The sequence below is a fragment of the Prosopis cineraria genome, unplaced genomic scaffold (assembly GCF_029017545.1).
Source record: "Prosopis cineraria cultivar Desert tree isolate PC_DT_omini unplaced genomic scaffold, ASM2901754v1 PC199, whole genome shotgun sequence".
Lineage (NCBI taxonomy): Eukaryota > Viridiplantae > Streptophyta > Magnoliopsida > Fabales > Fabaceae > Prosopis > Prosopis cineraria.
In genome coordinates this window covers 43,152-63,042 of record NW_026555526.1, presented here as the reverse complement: position 1 = coordinate 63,042, position 19,891 = coordinate 43,152, and the positions used below count along the sequence as shown (strand labels likewise).

The 19,891-nt window shown below is 31.1% G+C and overlaps 3 protein-coding genes across 6 annotated transcripts; 2 read left to right on the top strand and 1 right to left on the bottom strand.

Annotated features, from left to right (window-relative positions):
* Positions 1–646: 646 nt before the first annotated feature.
* LOC129295832 (disease resistance protein RUN1-like) lies at positions 647–6,639 on the top strand. 4 transcript variants are annotated; one of them, XM_054934411.1, is made up of 6 exons: positions 647–848; positions 1,352–1,862; positions 3,158–3,777; positions 4,543–4,842; positions 5,439–6,233; positions 6,322–6,639. In XM_054934411.1, exons 3-6 carry the CDS (start codon positions 3,187–3,189, stop codon positions 6,547–6,549), a joined length of 1,914 nt encoding a protein of 637 aa, XP_054790386.1. In that variant the 5' UTR covers positions 647–848; positions 1,352–1,862; positions 3,158–3,186; the 3' UTR covers positions 6,550–6,639. The 4 variants fall into 4 exon arrangements, with proteins under 4 accessions (XP_054790386.1, XP_054790383.1, XP_054790385.1 ...); XM_054934408.1 differs by having other exon boundaries at positions 2,700–3,777; XM_054934410.1 differs by having other exon boundaries at positions 2,700–3,777; positions 5,439–6,593.
* Positions 6,640–8,491: 1,852 nt separating this feature from the next.
* On the top strand, positions 8,492–14,487 carry LOC129295836 (ubiquitin carboxyl-terminal hydrolase 15-like). Its single transcript, XM_054934414.1, has 6 exons — positions 8,492–8,659; positions 10,385–10,521; positions 10,926–11,101; positions 13,091–13,370; positions 13,820–13,983; positions 14,330–14,487. Exons 1-6 carry the CDS (start codon positions 8,492–8,494, stop codon positions 14,485–14,487), a joined length of 1,083 nt encoding a protein of 360 aa, XP_054790389.1.
* A 649-nt stretch (positions 14,488–15,136) lies between these two features.
* Positions 15,137–19,510, bottom strand: LOC129295837 (GDSL esterase/lipase At1g33811-like). Its single transcript, XM_054934415.1, has 5 exons — positions 19,181–19,510; positions 18,385–18,509; positions 18,022–18,270; positions 16,677–16,941; positions 15,137–15,537 (listed from the first exon to the last, which is right to left on the bottom strand). The coding sequence occupies exons 1-5, from the start codon at positions 19,446–19,448 to the stop codon at positions 15,317–15,319; spliced, it is 1,128 nt and encodes a 375-aa protein (XP_054790390.1). The 5' UTR covers positions 19,449–19,510; the 3' UTR covers positions 15,137–15,316.
* Positions 19,511–19,891: the final 381 nt, after the last annotated feature.

The window sequence follows — 19,891 nt, the reverse complement described above, 5'->3', positions numbered from 1 at the left end:
TTAAAAAAAATATATAGGAAATTAAATAGTATAAATTTTCTCAATACAAGTGTCTCAACTAACAAATAATAACAATTCAAGGAAGAGAGAATACAATTTTTAGATTTTTCTCACCATATTAAATTGATTTATGCCGTCATGTCAATGTTTATATAATATATTATATATATATCAGACCACCCAAATCTTAACTTCGAAACTGTTCAATAAAATCCCTCATCCGAGCAAATTTTTTGTACACCTTAGATAGACTGATAAATTTCTTGAATATTCATAGGATTTAAGCATATAGCCTAAGTTATCCTAATTTTTAAGATTTTAAAAACTCAAAATATAGAATAGTTCTCACATCCTATACTATTATTTTAGTATTAAAATACTTAGATGATATTGGGGTTTCAAAGTTTGTATGCCCTATGACTTATATATTAAGCTTACAAAAGCACTTGCATATATTATATCTAAAACATAAACTCCACTGTTATTATTAGCGAGTTGACATGACAAATTGCATGCACCTCTAAGGTGTAAAACTAAATATATTTTTTTTCTTTCTCTCGCCATTAATTAAGGCCTATACCAATTTTAACTTTTAATCTCAAACACCAACTTTTGTTTGCTCTGTTTCTATCGCATTAATCAGAAGTCAAAGCATATTATCTCCTGTGGAAAGGTAAAGCTGAGAGAGACACGGCTTAGTTTTGAAGTTGCTGTCAAATGGATGCTGCCATTGCTTTAACACTCATAGGAGCTTTATTGATCTTATTGGCTTTACCAATTTCCAAAGCCATCAGATTTGTCGCCTCTTCTCTTTGTGGTATCCGTCCCGTTGCTATTAATGAGTGCAGGTAACTAGTTCAAAATTAAATAGGGTTAAATGGATTTGGAAATTGTTTTTAATATATATGCAAGCAACTTAACTCTTAAACTATATATCTAGGAGCATCTGGGACCCTAAATTTATTTTTAGTATATAATGTTTCTTTTAATTTTTGAAAACAACATAATATTACTCTTACTTTTAATAAAAAATATCTTTTTTGTATTTTTTGGTCCTTATATATAATTTTGGGTCTTTTTTTAAATTTTTGAGGCTTTTTTCTATAAATTTCTAGTCAACTATAGTAAAAGTTAACTTGCGTTAATAGTAGAGGGAACACTATTATATTATTTTTAAAAGGTAAAAGAGAATATTGCATCAATAGTGAATTTAAGGTCTCATGTGCTCTTAAACCTTTAATTTAAGGATGAAATGGCCATTTAACCCAATTAAGTAACTTCATACTCTATTATTTTCTTGTTTGATCTTTTGGTAACCCAATATTTATAGATGATTCGTTTCTAATTGTAGTTGTAAGGATGCTGCTGATTCAATTTCAATGGTTTCTTCTCATATGATTGTTACTCCAGTTATCAAGTATGATGTATTTCTTAGCTTTAGAGGGGAGGACACTCGTGACAATTTCACGAGTTATCTTTATGAAGCGCTTTGCAATGCAAATGTTCATACTTTTATGGATGTAAAACTTGACAAAGGAGAACAGATCTCACCAATTCTCTTGAGAACCATAGAGGAGTCAAAGATATCTTTGATTATCTTCTCCAAAGATTATGCTTCTTCATCGTGGTGCATGGAAGAGCTTGTTCACATATTAGAATGCAAGAAAAAATTTTGGAAGGATTGTGATACCTATTTTCTACAAGGTAGATCCATCAAATATACGCAAACAAAATGGAAGCTTTGGAGAGGGATTTGCTAAATTGAAACAAAAATTTAGACAAAGCCAAGACAAAGTGCAAAAGTGGAGAAATGTTTTGATACAGTCTTCAAGTCTCTCAGGATGGGATTCAAGAAATATCAGGTAACTTCATAGACATTTCCTTTTTTTGTTGCGTCCGGCCATTCATTTTTTTTTGGGAAAATATTGATGAAGGACATCCTAAAGAATTTAATATTTGACAACACTACTACAAAATTACCTTTTTACATCACTATTTTATGTCAATTATACAAAAATCCAATTAAAAAAGACGATGGCATTTTTGAAATTTTAACGGAGAGATTTAATGTTAGTTTTAAAAAAACTAACATCGAAAAGGTTTTTCACGTCAGTTATACACAAAACTGATGTGAAAAGCCAAAATTATTTTAAAAAATCAGTTTTCTTAAAAAATTCACATGGTATCATTTTAAATTGTAGTTGAAAACTTGAGACTGCGTCTTGACTCTTCAGTTGCTTTCTTTCTTCGAAAATTGAACAGATGCCTTCTTCCTCCTTTCTCCCCCAAGGTTCCACCTTTCTCCTTCCCTAATCGTTTGAAGTGCCACCATCAGCATTTTTGCTGTCCGTCGTACTCAATGTGAAAAATGAACTTTTCACTTTGATCTTTTTTACTTCTCTCTAATAACTGATGTAAAAAATCCAAAATGACTAATATAAAAAGTCCTTCTTATAGTAGTGCAAGGATTTTGAACAAGTAAATATTAACAAATGAATGAGTGAAGTTACTGTTTTAACAAGCATCCAATTTATTCAAAATCCTTGTCAAATAGTATTAATTTCTTTCAAGAATCTTTTATTGATATTCTCCCTTTATTCCTGGGTGCAAGTTGGTGATTCATAAACATATTATAGTTGTTTCTCTTATATGTTTCCTTCCTGTTAAATATAATTTTTTTAATTTGCATTTTGCGGTAGGCCTGAGCCCAAACTTATTAAAGAGATTATCAAAGATATTTTGAGCAAGTTGAATCATAACTCATCATATCACTTTGAAGGTCTAGCAGGCATTGATCATAATATTGAAAATATTAAAAAACTTTTATCTGAGGCTTGCATTGTGGGAATATGCGGCATGGGTGGTGCTGGGAAATCCACACTTGCTAAAGTTGTATTTCACAAGTTAAAATCACAATTTGAAGCTTTCTCCTTCGTTGAAAATGTAAGAGAACGACTTGCAAGAATTGGATTGGACAAGTTACAAGAAGAATGCCTCAAAGAATTATTAAATGACGACGACATTAATGCCTTTGACATAAAATCCACTTTTGTGAAAAGTAGGCTTCAACGAAAAAAAATTCTCCTTGTACTTGATGACGTGGACAATTCAATAATAGCTGAAGATTTAACTAAAGTGTATAATTGGTTTGGAGAAGGAAGTAGAATTATCATCACTTCAAGAGACATGCAAGTGCTTAAGAATGCTTCTGCACATTCAATATACCGTGTTCCGAGTCTGGATTTCCATGATGCCATTCATCTCTTCAGTTTGAAAGCGTTCAAGCAAAATGAGCCATCTAAAGATTATAAAGAGCTATCAAAATTAGTTATTCATTATTGTCAAGGAAATCCACTAGCCTTGGTTGTGTTGGGTTGCTTTCTTTATGGTAGAGGCAAAGAAGAATGGGAAAGTGCTTTGGAAAAGCTAAATGAAGCGCCACCAAAGGATATAGTTGATGTTCTGAAATTGAGTTTTGATGGACTTGATGACAAACAAAAGAATGTGTTTCTTGACCTAACATTTTTTATCAAAGACACTGATGGGATCAATTTGGAGCTAACAAGACAATTACATGGTTCTTCTGTACACGTTGATATAAGTGTTCTCAAAGAAAGATCCCTCATTTCAGAAGATGAATATGGTTATTTTGTGATGCACGATCTTGTGGGAAAAATGGGCCTTGAAATTGCTAGACAACAGTTATTCTTTGGTCTTGAAAACCCTGTTCGTCTATGGTGGCATGAAGACATTCAAAAAATTTTCATCTATAATAAGGTAACAATTTAATTTGTTTATTATTTTATATTATTTTCTTTATCTTCTTAATAATATTTCAATCATATTTATTGTCGAAATTTTTTTTAATTTGTTTATTATTTTATTCATATTCTTAATATTAATTTCTAATGATAAAATTCAAAATTAGCTTATACTCCTTCTGTTTTGTTCTTAAGATTTTACTCTTATTTGAGTTGGATTACTCTTATAATTACGAAAACCTTTCTCGATTTAAATGACTAATAATTCTGCATTAGGGTGTAACTTATTCGCCTGCTTAAACTTTAAATTAAAATTAGGATTATAATGTGATGTGTAAAATATAGCATTAGTCGTCCTTATTAAAGATTCTTTTATTAAGTTTTAAATTATCTACAAGATTGATATTTCTACTCTTGGAAATCGACGCAGTGTAAAGGTGTTTGTACACAACGCATACATCTCAACATTATAAGAAGTACAAATTATATGAAAGTTGAAAACAAAGAAAATTATTAAGAATTTATATGCATGTGTCAAGTGACTTTAAAAATGAATATTTGTTTTTATAGGTTATATTAAATATTTGTGCATTCATGTGGATATGCATGCATAAGCACGAGTGTGCATGAGTGTGTCTGCTTATTTATGTCTTTTGAGAAATTCTGTTATACATTACCAAGAAAACAAGAATAAACAAATTGCTTCAATAACCACGTGGGTCATTTTTAGTCATTGTTTCTTATTAATAATTGTTCTTCATTCCCTTGATTTATTTACTAGGGAATTGAGGCCATCCGGTGCATATCTTTGGACACGAGCAAGATAAAAAGGATTACATTGACAGCTAGTAACTTTAGAAAGATGTATAATTTAATATTGCTTAAAGTTTACAAGTCTGATCCGAGAAAGCTTTCAAAGTTGAATATTTGTGAAGATCTAGATTATCTTCCAGAAGAACTTAGGTTTTTTTGTTGGGAAGAATATCCTCTGCCGTATGTGCCATTAAACCTTTGTGCGGATAATCTTGTTCAACTTAAAATGCCTAATAGTTATATCCGACAACTTTGGAATGGAGATCAGGTATGCATTTTTGTTAACGTCTAAAATATTTTTTTATTTTTGTGATTCAAAGAAACTCTTTAATGTAGATATCTCTCATGCATTGACCAAATAATTCATGATGTGCAATTGCTTCAGTATCTTCACATAAATTAATGGTTAGATTGTAGTTATATAAGCGAAACTCGATGAAAAGCATGTACTTTTGTCACCAATAATCAATTCAAGCTTTATGGAGTATTTTTTCCTTGTCTAATAAAATTATGTCATGTTTCACTAGTTTAATCAAATAAAATTTTATATGTCATTATCTTTAAAGATTCTTTTGGAAATAAAATGCCTATTTAATTTTCAATTTTTCTCTCTTCATCATCACTAATGACAGAATCAACTTATATTTGGAACCATCTAATATGACATGTTTTTATTGGAGAGTATGAATGATATGATGCGATGGGTCCATGCAAGAATTTCTTTTTTTGCCTTAAATCCAATTCATCATCTGAATCTGTTGATTTAGTTCCTTTTACAATCCCTCATTTTTAATTGTCACGAGAGGAATTGTTCAACATGATTAATTATTTAGTTATCTACTTCATTTTACACTTTTTTTGCAGCATTTTCCAAATCTGAAGTTGATCAATTTACGAGGCTCGAAATCTCTTACTTCACTCCCTGATCTCTCTTGTGCCCCAAAGGTTGAATACATATATCTCGTTGGCTGTGTAAAGTTGGCTCAAATTCATTCCTCAACTGTCATGGGCGAGCTTTGTCGTTTAAATCTAGAAGATAGTGGGCGAAAGCAGATAAACATTGGTGGCACTATTGAAGATCATCAGAGAAGCAGTCCAGCTTTAGTGATAGATTACAATTATTTGGATACAATCGATTTGTCATTCAATAAAGTGACGATGAAGCTCTTCCTTTCTGACGATGGCAACATTATCTCTGGTGTTGGACTGAAACATGTGGCAATGCTATTGGAAAATAATAGCAAGAGTGCAGATCAGTTAAAATTGAGGACACAAAGTTTGACATCTTTACTTCCATTTGTTAGTACTGTTAAATGGTTTAGGGTTTTCAAGCAACATGAAAACTATGACGATCGTTTTTATAATTGTCACAATGATCCTTCAGGCAATGATATTTCTATAAATGTTGGGGTGAGGATCAGTGATGAAGCAGAAAGCATTGTGGTGGGTTCATTACCATTGAGAAGATCAGAAGAGGGCACGGCATTGGAACTTGACGAAGAAGAAGATGGTGAAGATGAGTTAATGGAAGAAGAAGAATGTGAGACTAATATGCGATTAACAAGACTTCCCAATCACATCACTCGCTGGTCACTGTTGACACAAGTGAGATTAAACGAGAGTGATGTTATTGGAAATGCAGGTTGCAGCATTCCTCAGGTTTCAATTTTGAAATTACTTGCACTCTCTCATCATTGCAAAAGAATTCAACCTCTCTTGGATCTAACACTCTCTTTTGACGTTATAGCACCTGATTATCGTCGTCCTTATTCTTTTTGGCTCCCTTATTCAATGCCCTCCACTGAAGTTCGGTATCTTAAATCGTTCCGCTGTTATTTTGAGTATACGGTTGATCATATTGTTTTTGAGTACACTGAGTGGTAGGCATTTCATCATCACATTTATGTTTAAATTAGTAAGTCGTTTCTTTTTGTTGCACGTTAACAGGGTCAAATATATCAAGTTTATTGTTTAATATGTAATTCACTGAGGCCTTCCTCACACCCGTGTAAAAATATAATTGTTAATGCTGCCATTTTTCCCCCCAACTCTAATGCATGTTGCTTCCCAATAACAGCTCTATTGCGCATTTGAAAGGACTAGAGAATTAAAATGAGTTGTATATAGTTTATAGCAATATATGTACCTTTTTTTTAAAAACTAGTATTTTTGGAAGATGCTGCTTCGTCTAATATTTCTTTTTTTTATTATTATTAATGTCACTTTTAGGTAAATATACTATCAGCCAACTCATCATTGAGTTCATCTTTTCTTTTTCTTTCAATAGCAACTAGTTAGAACCAAGGCGATGAATCTCTGTGCTTCTTAGGTTTTTCTTTGGTGCAGCTGGCAGTTCATCTGCTTTTGCTTTCTTCGATCTCTTCCATTGCTTCATGCTCTTCCCTGGTCTCTTATATGTTTTCCTTCGTTCTTAGTATCTTGCATGTTTTCTCTTGGTTTGTCTCTTGTTTTCTTTTACTCGCTGGTTTTTCTTTGCCAGTTCCTCTAATCTCAGATGATTTTACCTTTTTCTTGCCCTTCTCATGTTGCTTACTGCCGTCATCAGTTTTTGGTTTTTCGAGACTTAGATGATCGATCGTCCTTTGCATGTTTCTAAGTTTTCTTCTCTTCTTAAGATTCATTGGCATCTCAAGGGTTCTGTCTGCATTGTTCAGCATATGGGTCCATTTTTGTGGTGTTTTCGGATTTTCATTTTATGTCGAGTCGTGGTGTTTGGTTGTCTCAAAGGTTTTCTGTCTCTATTACCCATTGGCATGTGTCGTTCAATTTTTTTTCTGCTTCTTATTCTCCTCCTTTCGTGTTTGGATTCGAATTTTTGGTCTTACTTTATCTTATTATTCGTTTTCTATTGCTTCTTTTATTGGAAATAGATTAGATTCGTTTGTTTTCTATTTTCTTGAATTTTCGGCCAAAGAGGAAAACTGGGGTGGGAGCTGGATTTTGCTCAATTTGATTCTTCTAGTAAGTTTAGAATGAAATTTTGTGTGAGAAAATGTCAACAGAATGAGTTTAGAAGTTTTGGAATACAAATTGGAATTCGCCCTTTTAAAACATTGACTTTATGTGAAAGAGTAAGCTGTGGATAGGAATGGGTTATGCAAACAAACTTGGAAATGGATTCTACATGCAAATAAAAGCTTAAATGTTAGGATCTAATATTTTAATTTGTATGTAACCATGCTTCAAATAAGATTGCCTCCAATAGAAGCATACCTACAAACAATTAAAAAAAACAGCTAAAATTTTAGGGTTAAAAGAATAAAGTAGGGGAAGTGAAGGAGGAGTTTGCATTCATACGTGGTTTATGAATTGTTAAAGGCTAGAAATTATTTTTTTTCATACAAGGGAAAATAAGGCTGGAAATGATTTTTATAATGTTGTATAGGTGATTGTTTAGGCTTTGATGTTTGTCAAGGCCCCAAGGGAGTTCACATTCAAGGAGACTTTAAATAATATAAAAAAATAATATTAAATGTTAATTATTTCAATGGAATTTATAATACTACAATATATATGACATTTTTATATTTATTTTATGTTTTGACAATAATAATAAGTAAGTTTAATAAACAAAATAAACAGCCATAAATAAATTTATTAGTATGTATATAAGGAGGGGTCTTAAAAAAAAAACAGAGAGAATGCCATCATTTCTTATGAAGAGGCTAACATAAAAACATAATTAATATATATATATGCACGTATATATATGTATATATAGGGTTTGGATAGGATTGCCACCTAATTAAAAAAACATATCTGCAGGTTCTTATAGTTTAGTTCAACTTTTAATCAGGTTCCTATAGTTTTATTTGTTGAACTTGAACCCTCATATATACTTTCACAAGTTAAATCTGTTAGCTCCCAACCCATTAACACTGTTAACATTATGTGACATGGCTGATGATTGTGCAGCAACTAATCCACCTAAGAGATCTGACGTGGCTCCTACAGAATTAAAAAATTGGTTCCAGTCCTTGAGGCAAATCCATCGGGTTCGGGCAGACGGCAGCGGAAGGTCATGGCAGATGGCAACTCGATGCCCAGAGGCTTCAAAATCGTTGGTCAACAGAAATTAATTAATTAATATCCCTTCTAAATTATGTTGCTCAAAGAAGTAACGTTCTCATAGAAGCATAAAAAATGGACTCAGACTCATGAAATTAAACTCCTTAAAAAAGCAAATGAGAATGCTTTCTCGGTGAAGTTGTGATCTTTAAAAAAAAAAGATTCTGTAAGGCATGCAAAGGGAAATGGAAAGACTCAAGAAACAAAGAATGGAGAGAAGCAAATAAAAAAAAAATGATTCCTTGTGATCTTAAAGTCCTTGTGACCAGATTCATAAAAAAACACAAACTCAAGACAAAGGCAAAGACGCAAAGAACTCACAAGCAAGAATCCACTGGGGAAAAGTTGATCTATGTGGCAAAATTAATCCACCTGGATGATGATTAAGCAGACTGTTCTATTTCTATTAGCCAAATCAGCTTCTTCTTCTTTTCGGTGTTAATGGGCGAGGGGCTAATGGGCTTTACCTGTGAAGTATAAGGATCTGATTCCAATAAATAAAATTACAGAGATTTAATTAAAAATTAAAATAAATTATAAGGATATGTAGATGTGTTTTCCCTTAATATATATATATATATATATATATATAGGGTTCGGATAGGACTGCTACCAAATTAAAAAAACTTGTTCCTTAAAAACTCGTAACCCATCGATCTCCTCCAAGTCACCAAAATGCAAATAATATATTGTCATACTTTATCTTTTAAAAACATTATAGATTTTTATGATCAAAATATGAAATTAAATAATCTTGTTTCTAAATTACTTTCTTCCTTTAAAAATATAAAGTATTTTTTGAGGGTTAAATGTTAAAAAAATATAAAATATTTTTAATATTTTGAGGTATAATTATTGCCCCTCTTTTTTAAAAGTGTCCCTATTGAATAATTATTTTATATTTATTTTAAAGTAAAACACCTATTACATAAAGGTAAATATGAAAAGATAATGTTAGTTTGAAAGAAAGTAACTACTTTATTAAAGGTAAGATTTGATTAAAAATATCTTACATTTTAAATGGAGGAAGTATTAATTATCAATGAGGGAAGATATAAAATTTTTGGCCAATTTTAAATTTTATTTTGTTTAAAATATATTATATGCAAATTCAATAGATTTTCAGGGACAAGTAGTTGCCCTTATTCAGCAAACGTGGGTACGTGTACCTCCATTTTCTCTCTCATTCCGTTCACATTGTTTTTAAATTCCGCTTGTTGTTTCTATTAAAAAAAGTCCTCAAAGATTACTTTTAAGTAAAAACTAGAATTACATTTGTCCACTAGAAGAGGTCATAAATTTCAGATTTAAAGTGAAAATTTTAAATTTAAGTTTGAAATAACTGAATATTATTTTTAGATATTGTGGACAATAATTTTTAAAGAGATAAGATTATATCTCATGAATACCGAATCAGTTTTGTGAAAGAAATATCTCCGAAATTTTAGTTAATTAAGATAAGACGCCTGGACATATTATTCACAAAAAAAAAATTACATATATATACAAACAGATAAAGTAGAGTCTTAGCTTTCTGCGTCTCTGAAAAGCACAGAATCGATCTCACACAGGGTTTAAACTTTAAAGTGACCAGTTCTAATGCTGGGGACAGAGGCGATGAAAATTTGCTGTTGCTTCCCTTATACAGGTAAATATAAAATATATGTACATATTTTCTTATTCATTCAACTAATAATTAATTGAAATTCAATCGCTTCCAGGTATATTTTTCTGATGGAAACCATGTTTCACGTGGAAGAAAAGCACCACCTAGTCACTGCTTGTTCACAATCAATTCCTTCTCTTTGCTTTCTGAGCCATACACCTCAGAAAAATTCGAAGCCGGCGGATACGAATGGTATTTTCTTAGCCTTACAAATGGTATTTAGGGTTTTTATATGGGAAAATCACACTTAAGAACCTGCGAAAATCAAACTACAAAATGTTGAAATTGAATTTGGGACAATGATCCTTTTTGTGCACCCTCTGACATGCACATTTAGAGGTAGCCATTTACTTTTAGGGATATTTTAGTCATAAAAATGATTTGTAAATTGCAAAAAACGGATCCAGATACTTAAATTTAATTTGAAGATTTTAAGATCCACAAGGTTACTGTCAATATTCGCGTATTCTTATTTGTGATTTTCCCTTTTTACATTATATATATAGTGATATTGACATTTTGAATTTTTTTTCCCCTTTGATTTGGATTTCGATATTTTCATGTAGAAAATGATCATAAACATATTGTTATGGTAGGACTCTATCTGTTTACCCATCTGGGAACAAAAAAAGGGACGGAGATCATCACATATCAATATATCTGAACTTGATAGTTCAAAACTCAAATTTAATTCCCGTTGGTTGGGAGGTCAATGCCATTGCAAATTTGTTTGTATATGATTGCCTTCACGACGAGTATTTGTCAACTCAAGGTACTTTTAACTTGTTAGCTTTTTTTTTTTTTTAATTATGTTGTTTTGAAGGCTGGGCCAGAGAATTATGTTTAGGTTTCTCATAATACAATTAAATATCACAGGTTATTGACAAACCGAATATGTCAAATTACAATGACAATGAAAATATTCGATATTTTGCTATACTAAGCTGTCAATGAACATAGTGATATTTAAGGCTAAAATATACCAAACAAAATTAAACTTTGAAGCAGTTGCATAGAAAAAAGGCCTTACATTTAAAAGTTTAAAATTAACCTCCTTTACCTTTTATTTTCTTGCAAGAAACTCCCCAATTATTATTTTTTTAGTTATCTTATTACTAACAATTGTCATGTCATATTAATAAAAGACATGTACGTAGCAATTTATACGACATCCTATGTAAACTAACAATGACTTTATAAATTCTTAGGGAAAATGACAATTAAGGACCCCCTAAGATCATTAATTTCAATTAATGACCATAAAATATTGAAATCTCAATTAAGAATCATGGTCCTTACTTGAAATAAAAAAACATACATAACTTTACAAAATTGTCATCTACTGAACACTAAAATGTACATAATTCTATTGAAATCACTATTGTGAAATAAGAATATTGTCAATATCAATTTGAAAAACAATGAATCATGCTTGGGAATAAATTATTTTCTAATATAAAAGAAACTCACTTTTGAATGTGTTTTAAGGTCACTTATGAATATATAAAAGTAACTTGAGAAGTTGCTAATTTCACTTAGGAATATGAATCCAATAACTTGTCAAAATTCATGCTTGTTTATATATAGTTATTACTTGAAAATAAAGAGATGATATTGCCGAAATCACTATTATGATATGGGAATATTATTAATGTTAATTGGAAAACAAGGAACCACACACTTGAGAATAGATTATTTCTCAGTATGAAAAAAACTCACTTTTAAAACATTCTAAGATCATTTATGAATATACAAAAATTACTTAAAAATTTACTAACTTTGCTTGATGATTTTTTCCTAAGTAGCATTTAAGACAATTCACAATTTTTAAATTCCAAGTATGGTCCTTACTTGGAATAAAACAATATGATAATTTTATAAAATTGTCCTCTACTAAATAGTAAATGTACATAATACTGCTAAAATTACTATCATGATATGAGAAAATTGTTAATGTCAATTGAAAAAATAAGGATTCACACTTGGGAATAAATTGTTTCCCAATATAAAAAAAACTCACTTTTGCAATATTTCAAGGTCATTTATGAATATATAAATGTGATTTAAGAATTTACTAACTTCACTTAGGAATACAAACCCCATGGCTTATCAAATTTCATGCTTATTTATATATAGTTACCACTTAAAAAAATAAAGAGATGACATTGTTGAAATTACCATCATGTCATGAGAATATTGTTAATATTAAATGAGAAACAAGAAACCACACTTGGGAATAGATTGTTTCCCAATATGAAAGAAATTCATTTTTAAAATATTTCAAAGTCACTTATCAATATACAAAAGTAACTTGAGAATTTACTAACTTCATTGTGTGATTTTTTCCTGAGGGACATTTAAGACAATTCACATTTTTCAAAACTCTAAGTAAGGATCATAGCCCTTAATTGGAATTTCAATATTCTGTGGTCCTCAATTGAAATTAATGACCTCAGGGGGTCTTTTATTGTCATTTTCCTAAATTTTTATCCATATTTTTTCACATGATTCTTACTTAAATTGTGTTAAAAATAATTAAAAACATATTTTTCCATGTAAAATATCATGCGTATCTTATTAATTTGGTATGACAAACTCTGTCATGATAGTGGCTTTGAAAAAAAAAAAAAGTTACGGAAATTAACTTTAAACATTTTAATGTAAGGAGAGTTATGAGCCACTACAATACTACATCAAAATTTGTATATTTTAACCCATATTTAATTATGCATTTCACAGAATCTGAGTTCTGTTATTGTAGATGCGAGCATAAGGCGGTTCCATGAGCTTCAAACAGAATGGGGTATCCCAAAATTCATCGACCTTGTCTCATTCAATGAACCTTCAAATGGATATCTAATGGAGGATTCGTGCACATTCGGAGCAGAAATTTTTGTTGTCAAGCCCACTTATCAAGGATTAAATATATCATTGAGACAGGAACCTCCTTCTCTTTTCTATAGATGGAAATTCAATAACTTTTCAAATTCCAAATTTGAATCGTACGTGTCTGAAACTTTCATGGCTGGGGACTACAAATGGTACTTGATGCTTCTTCTTCTTAACTTCCTAGACTTTACTTATTGCTCGGATTTTCTCTATTCATAAGCTAAAATGAGTTTAGACGATATGCATTATATATTCAAAGAGAAACAGAGAGAAAAGAAGGAATAAATTAAATTATTTAATTAACATGATCATGCCTATACATATATTTGAAGATTAATATTAGAGAATTTAACTCTATATGAGGTTCGTATCTTTACATGCGAACAATACATATCTTTAAATGTTCTTCTAAGAATTATTAACAATGTGTCTTCCTTTTAATACATGATCTTTTTGAGATTGGCAATTATATATGGTATGTTAAATTTTTAACATAGAAATTCCCTTACCAGGAACCCCAAAGTCATTCTCTCAAATGATCAATAAAAAGATCTAATTCGATTTAAAATGATAAATAACAGGTTTTTTGGTTTTGTTGCAGGAAGCTCACTTTCTACCCTAATGGGTTTTCTGAGGCCAGGGGGAATAGTATCTCCTTATTTCTGACTATTGATGAATCGTCCATTCCAGAAAACACTAAATTATATGTGCATTGCATCTTGCGAGCCAGAGACCAAATCAATGAGCAGCATGTTGAAGAAGAATGTGAGATTGACTTTTTTAAAACTTTTGAACATTTTAATTAACCAAGTTATATATATATATATATATATATATATATTTCTAATTTACTTTGTAATGTGGGGTTTCTTTATCTAATATAATTAACAATGTTTCCCCTCCTTTAACAAATACCCAAACATAAGGTACTGTGCCGATTAATGCGGATTTGAGTTGGGTTGGACTCCAATTGAAATGATTTTTTTTTTCCATCCCCTAAATCTGAAATTTACTTCCACTCAATTTAACCGTGTTTTTAATTAGTAATTTAGCGTATGTGCGTGCGTTTCAAATTCAAATGGTGTTCAGTGATTGTTTTCCCATTTTGCAGTCTATAGGCACTTCTCAAAGTCGAATCGATTATGGGGCTCAAGATTGTTCGTGCCACTGGCCAAATTGACGGATCCAACTAAGGGTTTCTTGCAAAGGGATAGTTGTATTTTTGAGGCTGAGTTTAAAATTCTGGGCATAGTTGAAAAGAGTATTTGATGATATATGCTTTAGTTATGGTACAATTCACTGTGTTCTTTTGAAAGAATTTAAGGTATGGACCAGATCTTTTCATTGGGTGCATTATATAGTTGAAGTTTGTCCTTCCGTTAAATTTCATATCAAAATTTATAGATTTTTCACTTCTCAATTATTAGTATGTTTTCCACTTTTTTCGTTTGAATTTTTCATTGTCTACATTTAATCATTTTTACTGTCGTAAAATATATATATATATATAGTATCAGGATAATTTCCAAACTAGTTATGAATTTAGTATATAGAGAAACTATAAATTTGAAAATTTCAAGCATTCAATTCAGAACTTTCAAATTAATCTACCAAATTAGGAGTTGACTTCTCTTCATCATTGCAAAAATGGAGAGAATGTTGGAGATCTAAACCATTAAATGGAATTAATTATTTATACTAGATAGTTTTTGAAGTCTAAATTAATTTGTACTGTTAAAATTTGATCTGAACAGTTTATATAAATTAAACCAAGTCGCAAAACTATAAGGCATTACGCACGTTGTATTGATTCAACCACACCGTATATTACTCAAGATGTTGAAAAAAGAACTGGCTCAAAATGGTTGACTCAAGATTTTTTTTTTTTTAGCGTCAAAATGTATATGAAATATTGTGTGAGAAGCAAATATAGACATATTCTCATTGCATTCTTATTATCATTCTTGAACAATCGAAGCATTCATACAAATTAATTGATGAAATCAGAGAATTACAACTACATAAACATGACAGACACAACATTATTAATTAAAAAACTGAATCAGCTGCAATACTGGTGATGTTGATTATTAGTTAGTTACAACAAGGCCAATTGTTGAATGTTTATGGGATAAGTGTAAGATGATCGAGAAGAGTAACAAATCTTAGCTAGTAAAATATTGGCAACCTCAGTAGGATGAAAAGCATCCCAGAACAAGTACTTTCCTCTATCTTCACAAGGTTCTTGCAGTGGAAGACATGTAATTTGTCCATTGTTTCTCCCCACTCCACAGCATCCCTTGTCTGTCACTTCAAATCCTGCACATTATTTATTAATTACATCAAATTAAAACTCACAGGGCTATTTTTATATTTGATTATTTAATTGGATTAGATTTGAGCATTATCAGGCCCAATTAGAGGTAGCTCTTCCAAAGGCATTTTCCACATTCATGGACTTAAACTCAAAATCTTATGCTCATTCCATTATGAATAACATCTGTTGATTATTTGCAATACTACTTTGCAACCCTATCTCCTGTGCACATTCCATTTTATTTTATTTTATTTTATTTTATAGTTAAATTTTTATGTTTTTCCTAAGTGAATATTTTTAATCCCAATTCACCTAGAAAAATATTCAAAATTAAAAATTAATTAAAACTACTCACATCAGGATTGTCGAATAATGAAATGTTAACTAAACCTGTTTCCTTCTATAATTGATTAAATGCAATTCACGCTTTCAATATTTACACAATGTAAATGCCTCTTAATTAGGAGATTTAAGGGGGGGAGTAAAGGAATACAGGTGTAGTGATGAAAGGGATAATGATGTCATTTTGGGTAATTTGTAAGAAAATTGTTGACACTTAGATATGCAACTATTGTTTTTGAGATTTAATTACAATCATGTCAATACTTTTTTTAAAAGAAACCCATATGTCATTCTTTTTTTTATGACAAAGTTTAGATGAGATATAGGTCCTGGGGGCTCACTAAGATTAAGTCATGTCTTTAGGCTTGATAAGCACTTACAGAGGTTTAACAAAATACTCACATTGACAATAGGATTTAATCACATACCCTTGTGGGTTTATGGTCAAATCCTTACCAACTAAACCAATTTTTGTGAGTTAAAACCCATGTCATTTTCTCAAGATGAAATGTGAATTTAGACAAATCACATTACATGCATTATGAATACATAAATGTTAAGAATGTAGCCTTTAGACCAAATGACATGTTGGGGATATTAATTTTTGTGAGAATTAAATATATATTAGGATTGTCTTTCTATCAAAATAACTAAAGCTAATTTGATAGGGTTTACCTTAATCTTATTTATCAAGTCATTCTTTAATTAATCAATGTAGGACTTCTTATAATATATTCTCATACAGGAGAGAAGAGAGCGTCACCATATGATTATTATTGGGGGGAAAAAGAGTTATTACCATATGATGATCCATTGAGAGACAAATCTTGACTGGTTTGGTAGAAATCCAAGAAGACAAACTTGGATCCAGGAAGCTGGCCATTATTGAAAGTTTGAACCAAGCTGCGAAGGCCGGAGTTGAAGAAGGAGATGACGTTGTTGATCTTTTCGTTGCATCTGGTCTCGGTGTTGTTGCTTTGGAAACGAGCTAGCTGATATGGAATGCACCCTATCTGCCCTACTCCTGTCACTATCACCTTTCGAGCTCCCAGCAAATACAATTGCTGATGATCCATCCACGCCACAAAATAAATCAGTAATTGCCTCATCACAAATAAGCCAACATGCATTTGAATAACTATGTATATATAGGATTTGGATCCATCAATCCAATGCATTTTTTATGTTTCAATTCATTTCTAATTTTTATCTTTCACTTCGACCTTCCACTTATGATTATGTTGTCAAGTATGTATAAAATTGCATAGTTTTGAAGCCTTGTGATTTTGGATTAAGATATACTCCTTCCCACCACAATATAGGATATTGGTAATTAATTTACAATTTTTTTACGAACAAAGTTAGTTGAAATCTTAATTTCTTAGGCCCCTGTTAAATACTATATATAAGTATCTTGATATTGACAATTGAAATTCTAATACATGATTTTTTTAAAAAAAAAAGGGAAATAAATGAAATACAGGTATAGTTGAAAAAACAATTATAAAAACCATCCAAGACTCTATATTTTGGACCAAACAAGGCTTTTAGAATGTGTGTTGTATTCTGGTGCAGAGGGAGTAGCATTAAACTCATTGATATATGTATCTCTCAAAATTAAATAGAAAAATATGTCCTAAAGGAGAATGTTCGAGCTATTTAAAACCACGCAAAGGAAACGAAAACTAAGTCACATCTCTTGATAAGAGATCTCTGCATCCAAGTGGTGGTGGTCGATCATTCAAGATACTAACATCGAACTGTAAGGAAGCTAGTTGACACAAATATTAGTTTTTCTGAAGGCACGATGTTAAAATCACACATTTCAATTAATGAAAATCATGGGACGAGAGAAAGAAGACAACACATCAAAATGAACAATATAATTAGACTAAAAATGAGGCATAATTTTCTAGTAAACAAAAATAACACACTAGGCTAGGAGAAGCTCCCAAATGTTTAAGACTCTTGACGGATCTCAACATATTATCAAGTGAATACATCATCTGACCCAATCTCCAAAATCACACATTTTCCTTAATGCACTAGATCAAGTGGCAAGAATAAAGCGTACAACGAATCAAAATTGAATGATTAATTAGGCTGAAAAATGAGTGATTATTTTTCTAAAAATGATTACTTACAGTTAGCTGGCGAGAGTAGTCTTGAAGGAGAAGAGTGGCAAAAGCCCTGGCAGTATAATCAGAACTAGTTCTATAGAAGTCAGGCATGAAGTAGTTGTTAAGGTAATCGTTGCTTCCCATTCCAGAAAAGAATATACATTTGCTTAGGTAGCTATTCAGTGAAGCGTTATCTCCTCTGAAAAACCTAATCAGCTCTTCCACTGTGCTGGCAAAATTTGCCACTTGCTCATTCATTGATGTATGAGCACCCTGCAAATTCATGATATTATCATTCATAATAACTTAGCACATACGCAACTATTTATGGCTTATGGACATATATATATATATATATATATATTTATATATGTATGTGTATTGTACCAGGTTAGAGCCAGTTTCATCTCTGATGCCAGCTGCTCCAGAAGCATAATTAGCCCCTCTTAATAGTGCAGGTCCCCTTGTTCTTGAATATGGTGGAATGTAATTTGGAAAACCCATTAGCTGAGCTGCATTTATAAAAGTAACAGCAGTAATTTGCTTTATATTTATACATACATATATATAATGAATATTAATTATTATAACAAATGAGACAGTAGCATGTACCGCTCTAATACTTTTTATAAGGTGTTTTACAAAAATAAAAAAGTGATCCTAATTTTATTGGGCAATAAAGAGAGTATTTATTTTAATTTGGTACTATGTATAAAATATTTTTATGATTGTTATGCCTATTTTTACTCTTTTACCCATATTAAAGGCGGGAGTGCTATTAAATGTTGGAGTATTTTTTATTTATAAAATATATATATTTAATGGAAGTAAAGTTAGAAGAAACTTAATGAATTGTTAGACACAGTTAATAATATTTTAAAATTTTTCATGTTTCTAGTAAAACAGGCTAAAAATAACTTAAAAATAAAACTGCAAGAAGTATCAAACATAAAGATGAAATAATATTCAATTTTACCTTTTAACTTGAGAAAACATTTGTACGAATAACAAGGTGACTCGTTTTTTAATTAATAATAGTATAATTGAAAAATATGAATATATTTTTAATAAATAAAGCAACATAATAAATTTTTCTTAAAAAGGACATGAAAGATGCCTCAAATACCTTGGAAATAAGTCCAAAGAAAGCAAGTGTGCGAATTAGATAAGAAGTTGAGATTACCTAAGGCATCAACAAAAGTTCGACCATTGGTGAAGCGACCAGTGGGACCGAGAGGGAAGTCAACGCCATAAGGACGATAATTAGCCCTCGCAAGAGTGATAATGCCATTGTTATTGCCATTGTCCACCAAAGAATCTCCAAATATGAAGAAACATGGCACTTGTTGCTGTGGTGGATTAGTGATGATCTGTGACACCCCTATTCCACTCAACCAAACCCACGTACTCAAAACCAAACCCAATCCCAAAACCAGCTTTCTCATCATCATCGATCTCTTAATTCTATTGATGATTGGTTTGTGTTGTTGATGACGATAATGATCAATGAGTAAATGATCTGGGCATGTTATTTCGTTCAACAACGATCTGACTCTTCTTATATAAGGTTCAGCGTTCTGGTTTTGATCAGGATTGACATGTCATCATTAATGGAGTTCATGAGATGTCTGGTGTGGAAATGAAAAAGAAAAAGAAAAGGACAAAGGAGAAGAAGAAGGAAGAAGAAGAAGCTTTTATTAGTTGACTTCGCGATGGTTGGGTGTGTCCTGTACATATCCCGTGATTTGATTGCCTGGAAATTACTCAGCACCCGAAACATGCAAAAGCTTTTTTTCTTATTATTATTGGTGGTGGTGAGGACTTCATATTGACATCAAGGGGAAAAAATTTGATGCCTGATACATACATATACATATATATAGATATATATATA